The 18,526-nt window shown below is 28.4% G+C and overlaps 2 protein-coding genes across 5 annotated transcripts; both read right to left on the bottom strand.

Annotated features, from left to right (window-relative positions):
- Positions 1-559: 559 nt before the first annotated feature.
- On the bottom strand, positions 560-4,684 carry LOC114367190 (DNA-directed RNA polymerases IV and V subunit 4-like). Its single transcript, XM_028324323.1, has 11 exons — positions 4,595-4,684; positions 4,316-4,377; positions 3,109-3,186; positions 2,887-2,949; positions 2,629-2,712; positions 2,307-2,418; positions 2,110-2,187; positions 1,883-1,916; positions 1,734-1,802; positions 947-1,046; positions 560-862 (listed from the first exon to the last, which is right to left on the bottom strand). The coding sequence occupies exons 2-10, from the start codon at positions 4,356-4,358 to the stop codon at positions 972-974; spliced, it is 636 nt and encodes a 211-aa protein (XP_028180124.1). The 5' UTR covers positions 4,359-4,377; positions 4,595-4,684; the 3' UTR covers positions 560-862; positions 947-971.
- A 5,609-nt stretch (positions 4,685-10,293) lies between these two features.
- Positions 10,294-16,805, bottom strand: LOC114367031 (calcineurin B-like protein 2). 4 transcript variants are annotated; one of them, XM_028324114.1, is made up of 10 exons: positions 16,719-16,780; positions 15,529-15,644; positions 14,211-14,365; positions 13,377-13,459; positions 13,185-13,244; positions 12,665-12,773; positions 12,445-12,497; positions 12,020-12,100; positions 11,383-11,495; positions 10,294-10,759 (listed from the first exon to the last, which is right to left on the bottom strand). In XM_028324114.1, the coding sequence occupies exons 3-10, from the start codon at positions 14,332-14,334 to the stop codon at positions 10,702-10,704; spliced, it is 681 nt and encodes a 226-aa protein (XP_028179915.1). In that variant the 5' UTR covers positions 14,335-14,365; positions 15,529-15,644; positions 16,719-16,780; the 3' UTR covers positions 10,294-10,701. The 4 variants fall into 4 exon arrangements, with proteins under 4 accessions (XP_028179915.1, XP_028179914.1, XP_028179917.1 ...); XM_028324113.1 differs by having other exon boundaries at positions 15,529-15,724; positions 16,719-16,748; XM_028324116.1 differs by lacking the exon at positions 15,529-15,644 and having other exon boundaries at positions 16,719-16,805.
- Between the last annotated feature and the right edge of the window lie 1,721 nt (positions 16,806-18,526).

Raw genomic sequence — 18,526 nt, 5'->3', positions numbered from 1 at the left:
AAATAGATTAACATCTAAAATTTGACACAGACTAAAATTATAAAATTTTAAAAAATAAAAGATAAAATATCTCAATTAAAAAATAAAAGATTAAAATCACAAACAGATGAAATATCTCAATTAAAAAAATAAAAAAACTAAAATCATACATTTGAAATAATAGGAGAACAAAAAATACATTTTAAAATTTTTTTATTGTAAGAATTGCATTGTCGCATAAATGACTCATAATTCATTAATTACGAAGTGAAATATCTATTAGCATTAGAACTTCAGAAGAAAGGAACTAAAACGAGCTTTTATTAAATTAAAAAGACTAAAAGTTAAATTTTAAATTTGAAAGATAAAAAACACACCCACACCCAAATTTAAAAATCTAAAAACGTTTAAACATTTTAAGATTACTATTAGCATACATCCATTTTCTCTTTTATTTCCTTTTCACCTCTATTTCTTTTTTCTCTTATCTTTTATTAATCTCTCTTCTATCCAACCCATCCACATCAAAATGAGTGAACAACCCATTTTCCTATAACTTAAATGCAGCAACACTAGGTAGTTTGGGGCGCATAGCTCGCTTGTAAAGTGTGTATTCCTTAATCATGAAATTTTTATAATCACATGTATCTTCTCTTGCATTCACCAAGTTTTCCTGTACCATTACCATATACAAGATCCAACCACGGTCTTGTGCATGCAAAATTCATCAAATTGTCATCCACAATCTGTACAGCCAAGTAGGATATGAATAGAATCTAAAACCCAATATAACACATGGATTAAAGTTTTACATTAGTGTCTATGTAACTTTGAAAACTGTTTTCACATGTGCTACATGTCTCCTACACGCCAAACCTGCACTCTGAATACATGAAAAAGGCCTGTGAGAAATAAACCAGATACAAAAGAAAGGTACTGCATCAAAGCTTAGAACTTGAAAACTCACCAATAAGCTCTTTCAGTATGAGGCTTTACATTGTCTGTCTAAACTTAGCAAGCTCACTCAGTGAATCCTTAAGAACTTGACTGTCAATGTTTCTCCTATCCTGAAATAGATACATACCATGAGATGGCATTTTGATTCATACCTAAGTGACATAATAGTTGTCACAAGAAGTACTTGGCAACACAATCTAATACACTCTTTTGAACACTTTTTTTATTAGTTGAAATTTATTAGGAAATACAAAATCATGAGGTTTATTAAATAAGATGTGAGACTTACAAAATATTGATTTCTAATAAATTTCAACCAACAAGAGAGAATGTGTTGGAGTATATTGCTAGCATTTCTTGTTGGGTCACCAATGTAGCTTTGGATATAATAGTCAGAAAACTTGTCAGAGAAATTCTATCTTCGATGGGCTAAGAGTCAAACTACATACATGATACATGTGTTTCAAAATATTTAGGTATGTGCTAAGCTAAAAGTATTACATATATTGAGTTAAATTATCATCAAGGTATCCAAAATCAAAATGGCACCTACCCTATTCGAAGATTGTTGACCTAAAATTAAATCAATTTTGCAACTGCAGTTACTTATCCAAAGATTCATGATAAAGAAATAAAAATAAAAAATCCATGGAAGACCTCTGTTTTGTTAATAAACACTAACACATGAATAGTGAAAAAAACTTTATTACATGATAAGAAAAAATTGAAAAATAAAACCATAACCTGCTTCCATTAATGATTTAAATGAAAGGAACACAAAATACTTCATGCCATACCTTCAAGGATGGGAGAAGAGCAAAAACTTCATCAATAGTTTCTGGGCACACATTACCAATCACACATATCTGCAGTGGGTAATGATGTTAAGAAAGCTAGATAAAAAAAAAGAACAAAGGCAACTATAATAAGATGCTCCATATCATACCTCACTATCAGTGACACCACATTTTGCAAGACGACTGATATTTGAGTCAAGATATGAACATTATGATTATGGAGAAAAGAGAGAAGTGTAATATAAAGCATAACAATAATATCATTTGTCCATGTGAACAAAGTCAAAAGGCAAACACACACAGCACAGTGTCTAATAGACTATTCACAAGTTAGTCATATAACAACAGATGTATGCCAAACTGAAATTAAGGATACTCAAGAATGTGTCTAATAGACTGCAGATCTAAATACTTGCTATTGCTTTTGGCATATTGCAGTCCCTTGTCAAATGATCTACAACAAGAGACAAAAAAAGGTTCAGATAGCTCAAATAGGTCTTCTAATCTAATGATAAATCTTTAAATAAATCATGCATCCTTTTCAATAGAAAATAAGCTTAGTGTCGCCCTCACATAGGCATTTTGACAGTTGAATCTCTAGATAACATGACCATCCGCTCTTGAATTCCTTGTAAAATATCCACAGCCTCACAGTCCATCAGGCATTTGATATTTTCTGGAAGCTCTGCATGTCACCCACGAATCAATATTGTTGATATTAGTAAGGAAAAGTATGGTTTCATGTAATGCAAATTAGGTTGATATGGTGACTTAACCTAAATGGCTGAATCACAATGTGACTATGTGAGTCAACATAAAAGTAGAAATTAATAATATATGATTTAGAAAAATTAACAGAAAAAACACATAAGAGATAATGAAGGCAAGCACCAACTTTGATCAACTCTGTAATCTGATGGATGGGAGTCTTTTGACTGAGAATTCTTTCCACCTTTTGCAACATTGTCTCCCATTCCTCCTTCAATAAAATCACCGTGAAACTAATAAAAAACAGCAGTCTAGTAAAAAGGAACATGACTAAGAAAGAAAGAAAATTATGAGCAATCGATTTAAAGATTGTAATCAAGATGCGCTCAAATGCAATGTTACCAAACTGATGAACACAATAAGAACTTTGGGAATACACTCTTACCTTTTCCACCAGATTTTAGTGAAGTGGCTGAGTTACTACTTACTCCAGATTCAAATAATGGACCTAAATAATAGACGACCAAGCAATAATTTCAGTATGGTGATTGAACAATTAGTTGTAAGCATGATCAGTAGTTTAGGTGGCAACTGCATCACAAAGAAGCTCTAGTATTTGCATACACCACTGAGAAGCAGTACAAAGATACAGAATAATGAAGCTAACCATCAGTAGAAAACTGAACCCTCCTTCCCTTTGCTGATTTTGTTGCAATGTCATCTTTCCCTTTTAGGGATCCTAGTCCTACCAAGAAAAAACCAGAAAAAAAATATATGAACAATCAAGTGCTTAAATCACAAACTGGTTTAAAATATTGCCACTCTCCATGTGCTACTGATAATGAAGGAAAAATGAACACACATGTTAAGTTATCAAAACATAATCCCATAATAATCAAAACAAACAGAAAAATATTGGGTCATTTGGCAATAAAAAATCATTTTTGTTTTCATTTCCTATTTTACTTTTTTTAGTTATAAAAATACCACCTTATTTTCATTTTGTTATCTATTTCAAAAAATTGTACAAGAAATAGTGGAAACAACTTTTTTTTATTTTCTATTTGCTATACAATTTTTTTAACACAAAACCAAAGAGAAAACAGCCTACTGTTTTTGTAATTAAACATATAAAGTATAAACAGAAAATGAAGACACAAGTTTTTTTTTCAAACCAAATGAACCCTAAGATACAAGGGCAAAAAACAACAAAAGAAAAATCAAAGGATAATATATCGAAGACATCAATAAAAGGGGTGGGGGCAAATCACAAGGGGTTGGTTAAGTAGAGCAAGCCAGGGTCTTATGTTTGAGAAGCTGTAGTTTTGAATTCTCACTCATCTCTTTGGGGTGAGATAACAACAACAAAGACTTATCCCGCTAAATGAGATCGGCTGTGGATCATATGTCATCATTCAGCATAGATAAAAACCATATTTTCAGAAATATTTTAAGCTCTGTCTGGGGTGAGATAAATGTAAATAAATTTCTATGTGCTCTTTGAGCTCAAAGGCTTTTCCTATCTTGGACTGGTAGGGTGTGATCCTCTCTCCCTAAATTTCATTAATAAAAAAAGGGGTCACCTCACACTCCATTTCCAAAAAAAAAAAATCAGCTACACCATCTCATATCTGAAAACTGAAAAAAAAAAAAAAAAAAACAGAAGTTCCCAAGAGACTGCCAGTATCAACAGCAATCCCACAGGTCAAAAGACTCAAAACCCAACCCTGTATTTGTGCACTCCAACAGAAAATTCAAACCCCAACAAGAGAGAAGCAAATATACAAAAGTGAAAAAGAGTAAAAAAAACAAAACTTTATAGACAGGGTAAAACAAAAAAAAAAACGAGGGAAAATGTCCAATCCAAAACATACCCCCTTTGCTGAACAGCGAAGCGCCCTTTCCTCCTTTCTCCATCGCCAAAACTCGCTTCACCCTACAAAATTTCAAACAGAGAACAATGCAGGTGAAACAAACAACCCAATGATCGCAAAAAAAAAAAAAAGTGTTGTTGGAGGAGGGTTCACAGTGTCAGTGGCAACGTTATCGAATTCAGGTTTTGAAAAGTAACGGTTTTTCAAGCACATGAGAGAGTTTGACAAGGAACAGAAACATGGGGTTACTGAGGAAAGGGAAAGTTAAGGTTCACTTACCACAGAAGCTGGAGAAGAGAAACGCCGTAGAGGAAAAACGAAGAAGAAGAAAATGAGAATTTGAGTGAGAGTGAGGACCGAAGAGCCTCAAACAAGACACGTATAAGGGTATGTTGGTCTTTTCAGACAAGTGGCACATTTTTTTTTATCATGTTATATTATTTTTTTATTTTTCTTTTTTTATTTCTTTTATAACTGTATAAATTATTGCACAACTTTATTTAGTAAAGTAATTTCTCTATTCAGTTATGGTATATTATTTTTATAAATAATGATTTGATGTGAGGATATTTTGGTAAATAAAATTGAAGTATAAATAAAAAATATCATATATTAACAATGTAAAATTTTGACAAGTTATTCAATCACTATGTATATGTATTAAACACTTATAATATATTCAAATGAAAAGATTAAAAATTAACTATATTTTTAGTTAAAATATATAAACATGATTTAGGTTATAATTAACTTAAGTAGCTAAAAAATTAAGTAAAAATTGAAAAATTAGTTATTAATTGAAAGTTTGTAATTTTCTTTAACCAAATTGAGTTTGCAGTATAAAACTGTTAAAAGTTAGATTATTGAATTATAAATATTTTTGTTAAAGTTATTTGTTAAAATATGTGATAAATGTAAAATGATATATATATATATATATATATATATATATATATATATATATATGCATGATATTTTATATAAATTTAAATTTTAATATATTTTAGGATATTTATAATTTTATTTATAGATCAATTGATTTTAATTGTATTTTTTAGTTTTAATTATTACATTTTTCATATTTTGTAGTCTACTGTAAGTTATATATATTTTTATTTTGGACAACATTAGTTATATATTTTTTCTCAAAATATTTTAAATAAATTTAAACATAAAGTAAAGATAAGATAGACTGAATGTCATACTTTTATTATACTAATTATTACAATGATTGAGCCTAAAAATAAAACAATTAATTTAAATAATATAGTGGTTGAAATAAATAGTGTAAGGTAAATAAATATTTAAAAAATAATAGAAAAACAAACTAAAACTATCATTTATCATTACCAATATCTTTAAGTATAATATTGAAATAATAAAACATTTTTTTAATTATAAAGGAAAAATTAGTATTAAGGTTAATATAAACAAGGTGATATAGAAATATCCAAATAATAATAACAAAACTAAATTAATAGCATTATTTATCAATATAATTGTTATCTGCAATAAAAAGATCAAAACAATAAAATCTAACTTATATAAAAAAATGATAAAAATTATAATATCATACCTTATGAATGGAATAAGGAAAAAAAGGGTAGATCTAGAAATCAATGATTGGAGGTCAAAATCATAAAATATATAGGTATTAAAATTCGTACAAAATATTTATATATTTTCTAAAATGATTTTAAAACATATACTTTTCCTCAAAGATTATCTATTATTGTGGTTAGAATTTATTGAAAATTAGTTTTTTTGGTAAGTTTAGTTACTCATTTAATAATTTTTTCTTGTGATTTATATTAAATCATAAATAAAATCTATAAAATTGATGATTTTCAATTAATTTTAACTAATCATAGAGAGAATCTTTAAGGGAAAGTGTTAGAGAAAATATCACTAGCATTTCTCTTATGTTAATTATAACTTTCTTACGAAAATTCTTATTAATCATATTCTAAAAATGTATTCAATCTTTTAGGACAATAGTAGCCAACAAACTATTGAAGAATAATTTAATTTCAAAAAATTGAAAAATTGAAGAAGAAAAATATTTGTTATAACAAAGTCTAGTACACCTTGATATCTAGTTTGCTTTCCTAGGATTTACATTGCACGTGAATATGTATTTTTCCATTATGAAAGGAAGCATACTAGAACTCATAATAGTAGATGTTGGAATTTTCTATTTCAAAATTTCAATAATTGATGTGGGTTAATATTATAAGACAATTATATTAGATATTTATCATTAGTGATTTTTATTTTATGTGATCAAATGAAATGAGCATGTTAAACAAATAAATCAGATGATATGAACTTAAAATATTTTGACCCATTAGGGAATAATAGGAACCTTATTAGAACTATGGTCCCAATGCACGAGTCGTCACATGTAGTTTCTCTTCTTTCCATCTAAAAAAGAAGTTTCTGTTAAGGAATAAAGAAATTCCGGTTGTGGAAGAACCCTGAAGCCAGTTATGCTGTTAGTCGATTATCGGTTGTCTCTACCACAGTTTGTCCTAAAAGAGTACATAGATCAGAAATCATCTATAGATTCAGATTCTACTGCGTTTATTTGATTAATCATTATGAATCTAAATATTTCTAAAACTCTTTGTGATAATTTAACGTAATGTGTTTATGATGGTTATATTGGTATTTCATAAAAATTTCCTAAAATTCCAAATAGTAAAAATTAGAGACAAAGATAAAACAAGAAAAATAAAGGAATTATTAAAAAAATGATACAAACAGAATATTTTTTATGTTGCAAAATTTGTCAATCTGTACAGTATGATTCATTGACAAACGTTAATAAAATCATTTGATTATAAACTAAAATTATTTATCTTTTAAAGTAGTAGCAGCATTAGCAATAATAATAACATGTTATAAAAAGAAAACTATTTAAAAGAAAAATTAACAATAGTAAAATATTTTAGGTTTAATTATTCAGTTCCTATAGTTTCATGATTTATACATTTTTAGTTCCTATAGTTTGAAAGTGGTTTTTTTAATCTCTATAATTTACATTTTAATTCTCTTTTAGTCCTTGTAGTTTGAAAGTTATTTTTTTAGTCATTATAATTTGTATTTTAATTTTTTTTAATCCCTATAGTTTGAAAGTGATCTTTTTAGTTAGTACATTTTATATTTTAATTCTCTTTTAGTCCTTACCATCAAAATATGAGTAACATTATAAATTAGAATTAACTACAAAAATATTAACAAGTAATTTGTAACTAATTTATTGTAAGATAATTTGTAATAAAAAAATAGTTGATAATTTATAACTAATTTGTAACTGATTATTTTTATATATTTTTTTGTAATAAGAACTAAAAGATAATTACAATATAAATTATAGGGACTAAAAAAATTATTTTCAAATTATAGTGGCTAAAAGAGAATTAAAATACAAATTATACGGATTAAAAATATCACTTTTAAACTATAAGGACTAAAAGAGAATTAAAATGTAAACTAAGGGACTAAAAAAATTATTTTCAAACTATATGAACTAAAAATGTATGAATCGTGAAACTATAGGGACTAGATGATTAATTTAACCAATATTTTATCTAAAAAACAAAAATGCAATTATATATATTCTCTACAATAAATATTACAAATGAATAAAATATTTTATTAAAATATAAAATGATAAGTAATACTTAAATAGTATTATTTACATACTTAAATTTCCAAAGCAAAATAATTACTTAATATTATTTTTTTAAAATAACCTAATATAAACAAATTAATTTGAAAAAATCAGAGGGGCCAAGGCGGCAAGGCCCCCCTCATGTAGCCGTAGATTAATTTAATAAATATTTTAAGGTAAAAAATATATATATAAGAAGCTAAAGAGAAGTTGTACGAGAATTTTCATTGATAGTATATTCTCTTATCAAATGAAATTGTGTGGGGTTGAGTTACACGATCAAATACAAGTTGACATTGATTTTCTTCCTAAAAGTTGAGAGGGGCAGAGGGTTTCTTAATCAACTAGCTTGAAAATAACCTGTACGAAATTTGCATATTATTTTAGGTCAAACTTCATTAGGAGTTTATATTCTTGTTTACATTGTTAGGACTTTATTTTATGCCTTGGTTTAGTTATTTGTTTTTGTTTGGGCATTTGCATGCGAAATCCATTGAGCTTAAACAGATGCCACTGAGTTCCCATTCATTGGGGCATAGAAATAATTAAATGAGGAGTCCAAGATATAAAAAGAAGACCAGGACAACTTTAGAAAGGAGTCTGATTCTCTATAGAGAATCATCTAACACTTGAAGTTCATCATGCACTTGGAGATTAAAAATGAAAGTTGGAGATAACAAAAAAAGCAAAGTGACATGCAAAATTCAAAGGAGCCAAACAAAGGTGACAAATATTTGGAGATTAGAAATTGGAGTTCTTTCTACCTTTTTCTATATTTTCTTGTGCTTTTTATGGGTTGTTTTGTGATTAATGCCATGACTAAGGATTGTAACACCATAAGTGACTAATTCTTTATTTCTAGGGATTTGGGTACCCAATGAAGAATTGATAATTTCTTTTTGCAATTGCTTCATTTGTTAGCATTAGATAAATTTTAATTTTAGATTTTCTTCATCCTTATGAGTTTATTGTTTCTTATTCATATGATTTTATATGTTAAGTAAAAAAATCAAAAGGTGAACTTTAACGTTAGAAACTCTAAAATTAAAGCTAAGGACTCAAACCACAAAAGTAAGATCAGCATTTTGAGATTTTTTTTAATTATCATAAATCTTAATGTGTTTGATTAGATTTAATTACCATGAAGTCAGAATTAATTTAATCAAATACGTTGTTGCAATTATAAAATGAACCAATGATTAAATTAGGATAATTAACTCTTAAAATAAGTCAAACTTAACAAAAATATAAATATTTATAAACTAGTGAGGAAGGAAGGGATGAAGCTTGGAGAAAGAGAGGATATGAGATGGGAGATTTTGGTTGTGTTTGGTTTAGGGTGAGAAGGAAGAAATAAGAGAGAAATTTTGTATTTTTCATATAGGATACATACTTTTTATATTCTACTTTAATTTAAAAAATCTTTTTTTTTTATTTTTTTATTTCCATCCTCTAAATCAAACAAACTCTAAGAAAGGATGTAGAGACAAAAGGAGGAGTATATACAAGAGTATTTTATCATTTAATCGTAAATTTATATTTTAATATCTTATCTAAAAGCTTAAATATTTGTTTTCCTTGAAAATATATTGTATTTTGCTTTTACTCAATAAATTATTCCCTTTTGCTTATAACTCATGTAATATTTAATTTTATTTAATATTTAGTTTTTTGTGATATGGCATTTTTGGAGGACATAGCACTTGATGATGTCATCATCTCATCAACATTTTTGTAACACATTGATGGCAACGGAAAAAATGCTAATGTTTGGAAAACTCAAGGATCATAAACAAATAAAAACATATGTAGGAACGAAAATTAAAAATGACTACATTTACAAGAATTAAAAAAATAATTTTTTTACTTAATTATTGTGATATTTTTATGTATGTTAATGCAATAGTTTAAATATATAAATAGAAAAATTATAAAACATGGTTAAAGTTATACAATAGTGTACAATTTATACGAATATAACACTGAAACAATTACTATTTAAAAGTATCAATAATTTCTTCATCTTTAAATATATGCTTGTATTAACAATTGTTGAGCAAAAGGATTTAATTAAAAAAAGGATGAATTGAGTAGTTAAGAGTTTTTCTTAGAAAAATACATGAGTTAAAATTATTAAAAGTTTATAAAATCATGAATATAATTAAATAAAAAATAAGACCTGCACAATTTTTTCTTTTCACCAAATTTCAGGCAATAATAAAGAATATGTTAAAAAAGTATTAGTGAATATATTGACAGCATTTCTCTTTTTACTATTACCTATATAAAAGCCAAAGAAAGATAATAGAAAGGACGATATTGGTTTTAGCCTTTTTAAGGCACAAAAGCTGAAACCTGCCATACAAATTCTTAACTCTGCACCTAAGCTCACTGGAGCCGTTTAGAAGCCATAATGGCAAAATATATTTCTATCCAAAAGTTTCTAGTGCTATTTCTGAAACACCTGTATATTCTATCCTATGCTACTTTCATTCCTAATAATAATGAAGCAAATAAATAATTAAATCCATTTATTCGAAACACAAACCTCATCTACCCAAAAAGGGAAGGAAAAGTTCTGTTCAATGAAAATATAAATAGCCCATTTCCATTTTAACCATATCCTTCTCACAGAATTTCACCACTCTCAAGGGAAACAAGAACCTTCTCAGCCAACACCAGAGAAACTGACATAGATGATGTAGCTGCCTCAAACATCATCAACTTGTGAGTGAAATACAAAACTGGGAAATGTAGTTGTAATATCTCTGCCAAGAAACAATTTGAGAGGTGTTAGTGCTAGAGCATGGTAACAAAAAGCTAGTCAATGTTCAACTAAACATTGTAAATGAGATACAGAATATATTAGAGATGCCACCCAAGACAAAATCAAAGTCCAATCAGGCTTGTTTACATGTTACGTAGTCCAAAGTTTTCATTTCTAAATTAATTTTCTAATTACATGATACATGACCAGGGACTTTGTTCATTTTTCTTTTACCCTTGAGTTTATCATTCATTTTTATTTCAAAACAAATAGATTGAGTTTCTATATCTTTAACAAATAGAAAGAGACAAATATATACGTGCAAACAGTTCAGAGACCAAGTGTTAGGGTAAGATACTAAGATTGGAGACATGAAGAAAGAGGACACATTAGTTGGGAGCATAATTCTTTTATAAACCTGCGAATTTATATAGCAAATTTTGGATTGTTTAAGAATTTGAAACTTTTCCGATATAAAGTGCAGATGGATAACTTATGTCCTATCTGTGTTACTAAGCCATAATTGTTATAATAATATCTTGGCTTCTTTTAACAAACTAACATGCACACATCCCAATATAAACTGGCAAGATTTTGTGTTATTAATAACAAGAAGAAACTTACTTGAGATACTGAAGAGTCATATTTTTTAGAAGGGATGGATGCTGCAAGACAAGGTTTCGCCATTCTTCCTTGTCAATCTTCCCATCATGTTTTGTATCAACTTCCTCGAAAGTCTGAAGAGTTTAAGTACAGTTAGTGATAGCTCTATAGAGAAGATTATAATAGCACAAAGAACTTTGTATGGCATAATCTTCAAGTCAACATACATAATTTAAGAGGTTCACAAGAACAAGGCTGAACATTTACTTTATTTAGTAGAGAAATTTTGTACAGACTATAGTCCATATATGAGGAAAACATCATACAGAGAACACTTAATTGTCCCACTGATCAATAATTAGTATGAGATATAACGAAGGGCAAACATGTACCACAAAAATAACACACTTAAACTAGGGAAACAACAACTACCGACTACTCCTAAAACTCATACTGCTTATTAAGTATGCATGCATTAAATATAATTGGCATGCTTGATAAGATTGCCTTTACTTTAGACTATTCCGAGAGTGCAAAAGATAATAAATTTCATGCACTAACAAAAAGCCTAGCAAAACATGAAAAAGAGAGAACAAATAGACTTATGAACAAAATATTAGACACACATGCACATTGAAGTTGTCAGATAAAGAAATACCTTGTCAATGATGCTTTCAATCACATCATCTGCAAGATTCATGCCAGATTCAGCTAGAGTGGCAACCACCATTTGTTTTAACTAAACATAAAAAAACAATGATCATCAGTGCATATCCAATACATGCTGATACCAAAAACATCTTGAAGAAAACAAACTCCAAAGAATCAATGACCTAGAGTGGTTTTAAATTCAGGGCATTTGACCACAAAAGTATTGAAAATACATATAGCTTTAGGCTTCAGAAAAATTGGTACAAGTTACAGGTGAGTTAGGCTATCAATAAATAATCCTTTCCTACATTGAACGATAGGCAACAATTAATATAACTTATATAACACTATGACACTATAGAATAGTAGTCCTACATGGTGAGTGATCAAAACTCCATTTATTCAACATCATTTATGAATAAATTAAATTACCTCCTGTCTCTGAATAAATCCTTGTTGTTTGAGATCATACAATTGGAATGAAACTGAAAAAAGGGAAAGTTAGGAATCCCCAACAACCATATAAATTACTATCAATAACAAATGTAGAAAGGGAAATAACAGATATCTATAATTTTACAAATACTCTTTCCTTTCTAATTTTGTTGGCTAGAAGATATCTAAAATCTTAATAAATATTAGTCACTCTTACACTCAATCTTATCATCAATTGATGCGCTGGGATGAAAGACAGAGAGAGCAAGTGCAAACTCTTTGAAATCAAGTATTCCACTATGCTTTGTGTCAAACAAGTCAAACACCTACAAAATGTAACAATATAAAAATCATGAATAGCACAAATACATTTCTAAAAGGGATCATATTAAATGTATATGGCATGTGATTGATTTCAAAGTAACTGGATCAAGAGATCATCCAATAATCAACAATCCAGCTAATAAACCAGAAAGGGGGGAGGGGCCGTGGGGGGTAGATAATAGACTATAAAGTAACATGGTGAAATTATGAAATAACTAGGGCACAAGGTAAAAGATGGTAGTTATTAAAGATCAATTTTACTCCTGCTGTTGAAAATTTTAACCAGAAATACATTGAAACAATTGATTTTTTCTAAAAAATCATCAAACTATTTTATTTGTTTTGTATAATTTATTTTCATTTCCTTGGGGAAGTTATAGACATAACCATGAGAAATTAAAGCTTTTACATACCCTATCTGTAAATAAGCTCTCTTTCTTGGTTGTCTTGAATAAGGCCAACTGAAATTCATCCTGCCATGTAAAATAAGGCACTTACTATTTTAGGGATAGGGTAGAAACAATGTCATTGTTCAAACAGGTTGAAAAGATAAGTATCATTAAAAAAAATTATAGAAGCACTGAGCATGAGATGCGATTGCTGACCTTAGTAATTAATCCTTTGTCCATTACTCCACTGCTGATCTTCTTGAATAGTTCATACAGTGCTTCAATCTCACTTACACTAACTGCAGTGAAAATAAAACAAGTTATGTTCCAAGTCTTAATAAGAGCCTTGGTAACTGAAAAATGGTAAAACTAAGCAGATTCATTCCTACATAACAGTTTACAAAGTCTTCAAAGGCCTTCAGAACGCCTCTATTTTTATTACCACTTTTAGTTGGTTTTAGTTATAAATCCTAAAATCTTACTGCATCCTAAATTTTTTTATCTACATTTCAATTAACTGGTTTGATCCTCAATAACGTAAGGCCACCATTAAATATTTTCAGTGAATGCCTTCTAAAAGATCATGAAAACCAAAAAAGAAAATGTGAAACTAGTATTTTAGCCTGTACATAGAGTGAGATGGATATTTTTTTATATAATTAAAATTATAATTATAATTTATAATAAATAAATATTTTGAATGTATAATGAATAATTCAAGTGATATAGTATGCAAACAAAGATACAAGAAAGGTAATTTGATATGGTTGAAGAGGTTTTTTTGCTAGTCGCGGCAGTAGTGTGTAAAATGCACTTTCTGAGGAGAAAAGAGAGAGTGCTGAGAATGTTTAATCAAGAGAGTGAGACCCTCAATCTCCAAGTTGAGAATTCTAATACATAGTATAGGAATAGATCGGAGCAAAGTTATTCAATTTATGCTAATTTGGAACTTCTATTTACAAAGTTGAAGCCGAAATGAATCACTTGTTTATTGTGAACTAAAGTTACAAATTTCATAAATTGGAACGAAATAGGGAGATAAGAACATACACACTGTTTCTCTTGCTAGCACTTCTGGATGTTGCAAACCTCTAGGCTCTGGGCACAAATCAGCATCACAAAAATTTATTACAGCAATATACAACTGCTTTAATCCATCTAAACAGTGCACCATGACGTTTTCCAGATGTCAAAACACTCCATACCTGAAATTCCCCCACACACAAAAAAAAGTAATAAAATGCACGAGTGTAAAGAAAGAAAAAAAAACTCTAATTATAGTACATAATAAAGAAAATAAGTTAATTTTTTTTAACTAAAATAACCCAAGCACACAGAAAGATTACATAAACAAAGGGAATAACTGCACAACAACTTATATGAACTTTTTCACATAATCACCTACATTTTCTTAATCCAGTTTGTCTCTCCATATGCTCATGGACAAGTGGTAAAAAGAAAGACAGGAGATAGGGGGAGGGAGGGAGAGAAGAACATGGAGAAAACTCCAGTTGATTAATTAAAATGAGATATTAATAATAAAGCAATGGACTACCAAGTTGAACATACATCTGCCAGTTGATATAACAGTCCTACGAGATTTGACAACATACACACAAAAATGAGGGCAAGCTAATCAAGGTACAAAGTAGACATGTTTGAATGGAATTGAATTAACAAGGTAACCATCATCAATAATTTTAATAATATTAATACAAATTCCAAATTGTGATTATATTGACTACCATAAACATGAAATTCCCATCCCAATATTATTAATTTAGGCAAATACATACTATTAAATGAAAAAGGAACAATACAAAGTTTAAATTGCATTTCACTTTAGTCACATCATAAAAAAATTATTTTGTTCTATTTTAGATACAATTTCAGGAATGGAGAAGATGGAATTCCTTCTAAAATACTAGGTTAGACAAAAAATATTATTCCAACAGGGAAAAGGACATTATATACACATACTGATTGAAAAACAACCATGGCATGCTCCTTGATACAGGTGAGACAGAAGCAGAGGAAGTGCTACAGTACTCCAGGCCAAGGGTCTATAATTTCATCTTAAGCACTACCACACCACCAAGTAACTATGTCTATGAGTACACTACCATACCAATAGGAATGCAGGCAAAAAAGTTACAGCAAACAAGTACCAATGGTATATTCAAACAACATTGCAGATAAGCCAAGCATAAACATATAGTACACTAAATTTGACATATCACTAACCATGCAATACCACAAGCAATATATGAATTCAACGCTGTAATGAAGCAGACAAAAACAAAAGAAATGTTTCAATCAAAGATTTAAAGCCCACATACATAGTTTTCAGAATCAAAACTTCACTAACCAGTCCTTTGAAATGTCACTTTTTTCACCATCACCACTTAGACTCAAGACAAGAGGCAAGGAAAAACATAAGGGATATAGGATTGACAGCTTCAAGTGTTTCCTTCCTTCCAGTCTCTGAGGACAAAACAAGTATATTGCAAGACAACAAATGCAACTATAATCGGTATAACTAAAAGCATATGTTTGGTCAAAGCCTGAAATACCGACCAAAACCAATAGAATCATCAATGATCTTAATTTACATTCCATTTCAGCTACCATTAAAGGAAGCCGGCCAGCTACCTTTGTCATCACATGAATTATAGAATTTAATATGCAATTACACATACATTCAATCCAGGCAACAAAAGGAAGAATATATGTTATACCATATATTGATAAATTGAAGCATGTAGACACGCAGGCATAATATTCCCATGCAGTACATAGATAGCTAAAATAAATTTCTGGTTTCACCATCCTGAAAGTTATAACTCCAACACATCTACTCATTGCTTTACTTGAGAATCCAACAAGTTAATACTAGCAGTCCATTAGTTAAAATTTATACCAGACCCGCCAAAACAGATTCACACGATTCCCCTTAAAAACAAATATACTACAACCACGGAAAGCAGAAACATGTTCTTGAAGAAACACACACATGAACTCATTCTACCAATAAACTACACTATAAACTAAGAGCTAGTCATAATTATTCAGCAACAAATAAAAAAGTAACACATACATGATCTCGTTCTACCAATAAACTAGACTATAAACTAAGAGGTAATCGTAAATATTCCGCAACAAATAAAAGCAGAAAGATTCACAAAACCGGATAAACGGAAAATCACAGTTCCAACAACACAAAACACAATTCACACTCCCTTACATGCAACAACCAAGGCAAGAAAGAAAGGAAGCAACTTTGTGACACTAAACATGGTCTGAATTGAACTCCCATTGAGATTTCGAAATGGCACTTTTGAGAAGCATTTAAAAAAACATGAGAGTGACACGGACAATGCAAAATTGAACAGATTCATCTTCTTTGATACTAATTAAACAACACACAAAGTTAAGTGCTTTCAAAATTAAATTAAAATCTCCAGATGAATTAAATAACAAAATAAAAAGAAAACAACTTGCTAAGTGATAGAGACGAAGCAGTGCAGAACAGGGTAAAAATGGAGTAGTGGGGTTTACCTTTCAGAAAAACCAGAGAAAGAAGAAGGATTGGACATTTTTGTCTATGTAATTTAGTATGAAAATAAAAAAGGAGGGAGAAATTGTGTTTGTGTGTATTTATAATTTTTTTTCATCAAAAACTATTATTTATTTATTATAAAAATTGGTTTTACTTAATAAATATCTAGGTAAACAGGTGAGTAATTGAAAAATTAAATGCCATGGAGCCATAAAAAATTGTAAATTAATTTACAAAAGAATTTAATGAGACACACTAATTGTAAAATAATCACAAATTATGATTTTTGAGATAATCGTACAAAAATGAAAAACAATTATGATAAATAATAATTTGTGATCGAATAAAATATAAAATTATAATTGAATAATATTTTTTCTCTTGTGGAAACAAAAATATAGGGGTTATTAGAAAGAGGGGAATAAACCATTTTTGGTGAGAAGAGACAAACTTGGAAGGCAAAAACTCCGTGGCTATGGCAGAGAAAGCTGTTTCATAATCAATGACATGTGGCTCGAATCTTGACTGGTGGTTTCAGTTTTTCTGATGGGTGGTTGACCCATGGAATCATATTTGTTAATAGTAATGATGATGATATTCATTCCAACAAATAAATTTTCTTTCTAACTTTTTTATATTATGTTTTGAATTATTAATTATTACTAGTAGTAATTCTTATGAGATGAATTTCCACTTCATATTTTTACCAAAAATCTGTATAAAGATTATTTTAGATTGTGTTAAAAAAGAGTTTAATTTAATGTAGAGAGAAAAATTATACTCATAATTGAATAATGATATAAGATATTTTTGTATTATTAGTGTGTAGATTATTTTCTAAAACAAGTATTGAAAATTATATTATATTATAAAAAAGTATTGAAAATTAGTGGCTTACCTGTTTTAATTTAACTATTTAATTTTATATTAATATTCTTCTAATTAGTTAAAAGATAAATATTAAATGCCTTAAAATCTTGTTGGCATTCACATTTTCTTAATTGCTTAAATGGTAAATATTAAATTAAACCAAAAATAATAAATACTAAATGGGAATGTTTTTATAAAAATATTTAATGTCTTAAAAGTGGTTTGTAAAGCATTTAATATTTTAGAATGTAGTCAATTTGAAATATTATTAATATAATTTATTAAAAACATATAAAATATTCATTTAAAGAAAATATTCTGAAAATTACATTATATGCTCTTAATTAATCAATATAATAACTAATAAGCACTGAATAAAAGTTAATGTTAACAAAAATACTTTTTTTACCAAGATACATTTTTAATTATTTTAAAAATTGTTTTTTTGTTATAGTTAGGAACTAATTTAACTTTCCTATTTGTTTTTTAATTGCCAAACAAACAAATATATATACTTCCTAACATGCAATTAACTAATTCAGAAAAATAATTAATTTAATTGATAATATTAAATTTATTTTAAATTAATATGTTTATCCAAGACTATCCCTATGAACAAAATTAACAAACATTTAATGTGTTATATTTTTCTCACTTCATCTCATTCTAAAACTGAAATTATTTAAGAGTATTTTAGTAAAAAAAAAAAAACTAATGCATGAAACATTTTAGAGTAAATCTTATAGAAATAACCAAATTACTCTTTTATTTTAGACCTTATAATATAAGGATCGGAGGAGGAAGTATATATCACAGCCTGGATTTTGTCACAATATTTTCTAAAGCTAGACTGAAACGAAATAAGAATTTAATACATAAAGTAATAATCCATTTTAAAATGAGGTATTATTTCTTGTTTTTATTTAATAATAATCCA

This window comes from Glycine soja, chromosome 9 (assembly GCF_004193775.1).
Source record: "Glycine soja cultivar W05 chromosome 9, ASM419377v2, whole genome shotgun sequence".
NCBI lineage: Eukaryota > Viridiplantae > Streptophyta > Magnoliopsida > Fabales > Fabaceae > Glycine > Glycine soja.
The sequence above is the reverse complement of the archived record's forward strand: the minus strand, read 5'-3'. Positions and strand labels throughout refer to the sequence as shown.

Coding starts and splice junctions, on each gene's coding strand:
- LOC114367190 (XM_028324323.1), bottom strand. CDS start 4,358: ATGGAGAAAGGAGGAAAGGGCGCTTCGCTGTTCAGCAAAGGGG. Junction 2,950..3,108: donor GGTTCAGTTTTCTACTGATG/GTTAGCTTCATT, acceptor TCTATTATTTAG/GTCCATTATTTGAATCTGGA. Junction 2,188..2,306: donor TCAACTGTCAAAATGCCTAT/GTGAGGGCGACA, acceptor CTCTTGTTGTAG/ATCATTTGACAAGGGACTGC.
- LOC114367031 (XM_028324116.1), bottom strand. CDS start 14,334: ATGGTGCACTGTTTAGATGGATTAAAGCAGTTGTATATTGCTGTAATA. Junction 13,245..13,376: donor ACAAAGGATTAATTACTAAG/GTCAGCAATCGC, acceptor TTTACATGGCAG/GATGAATTTCAGTTGGCCTT. Junction 10,760..11,382: donor ATGACTCTTCAGTATCTCAA/GTAAGTTTCTTC, acceptor GTTTCTTGGCAG/AGATATTACAACTACATTTC.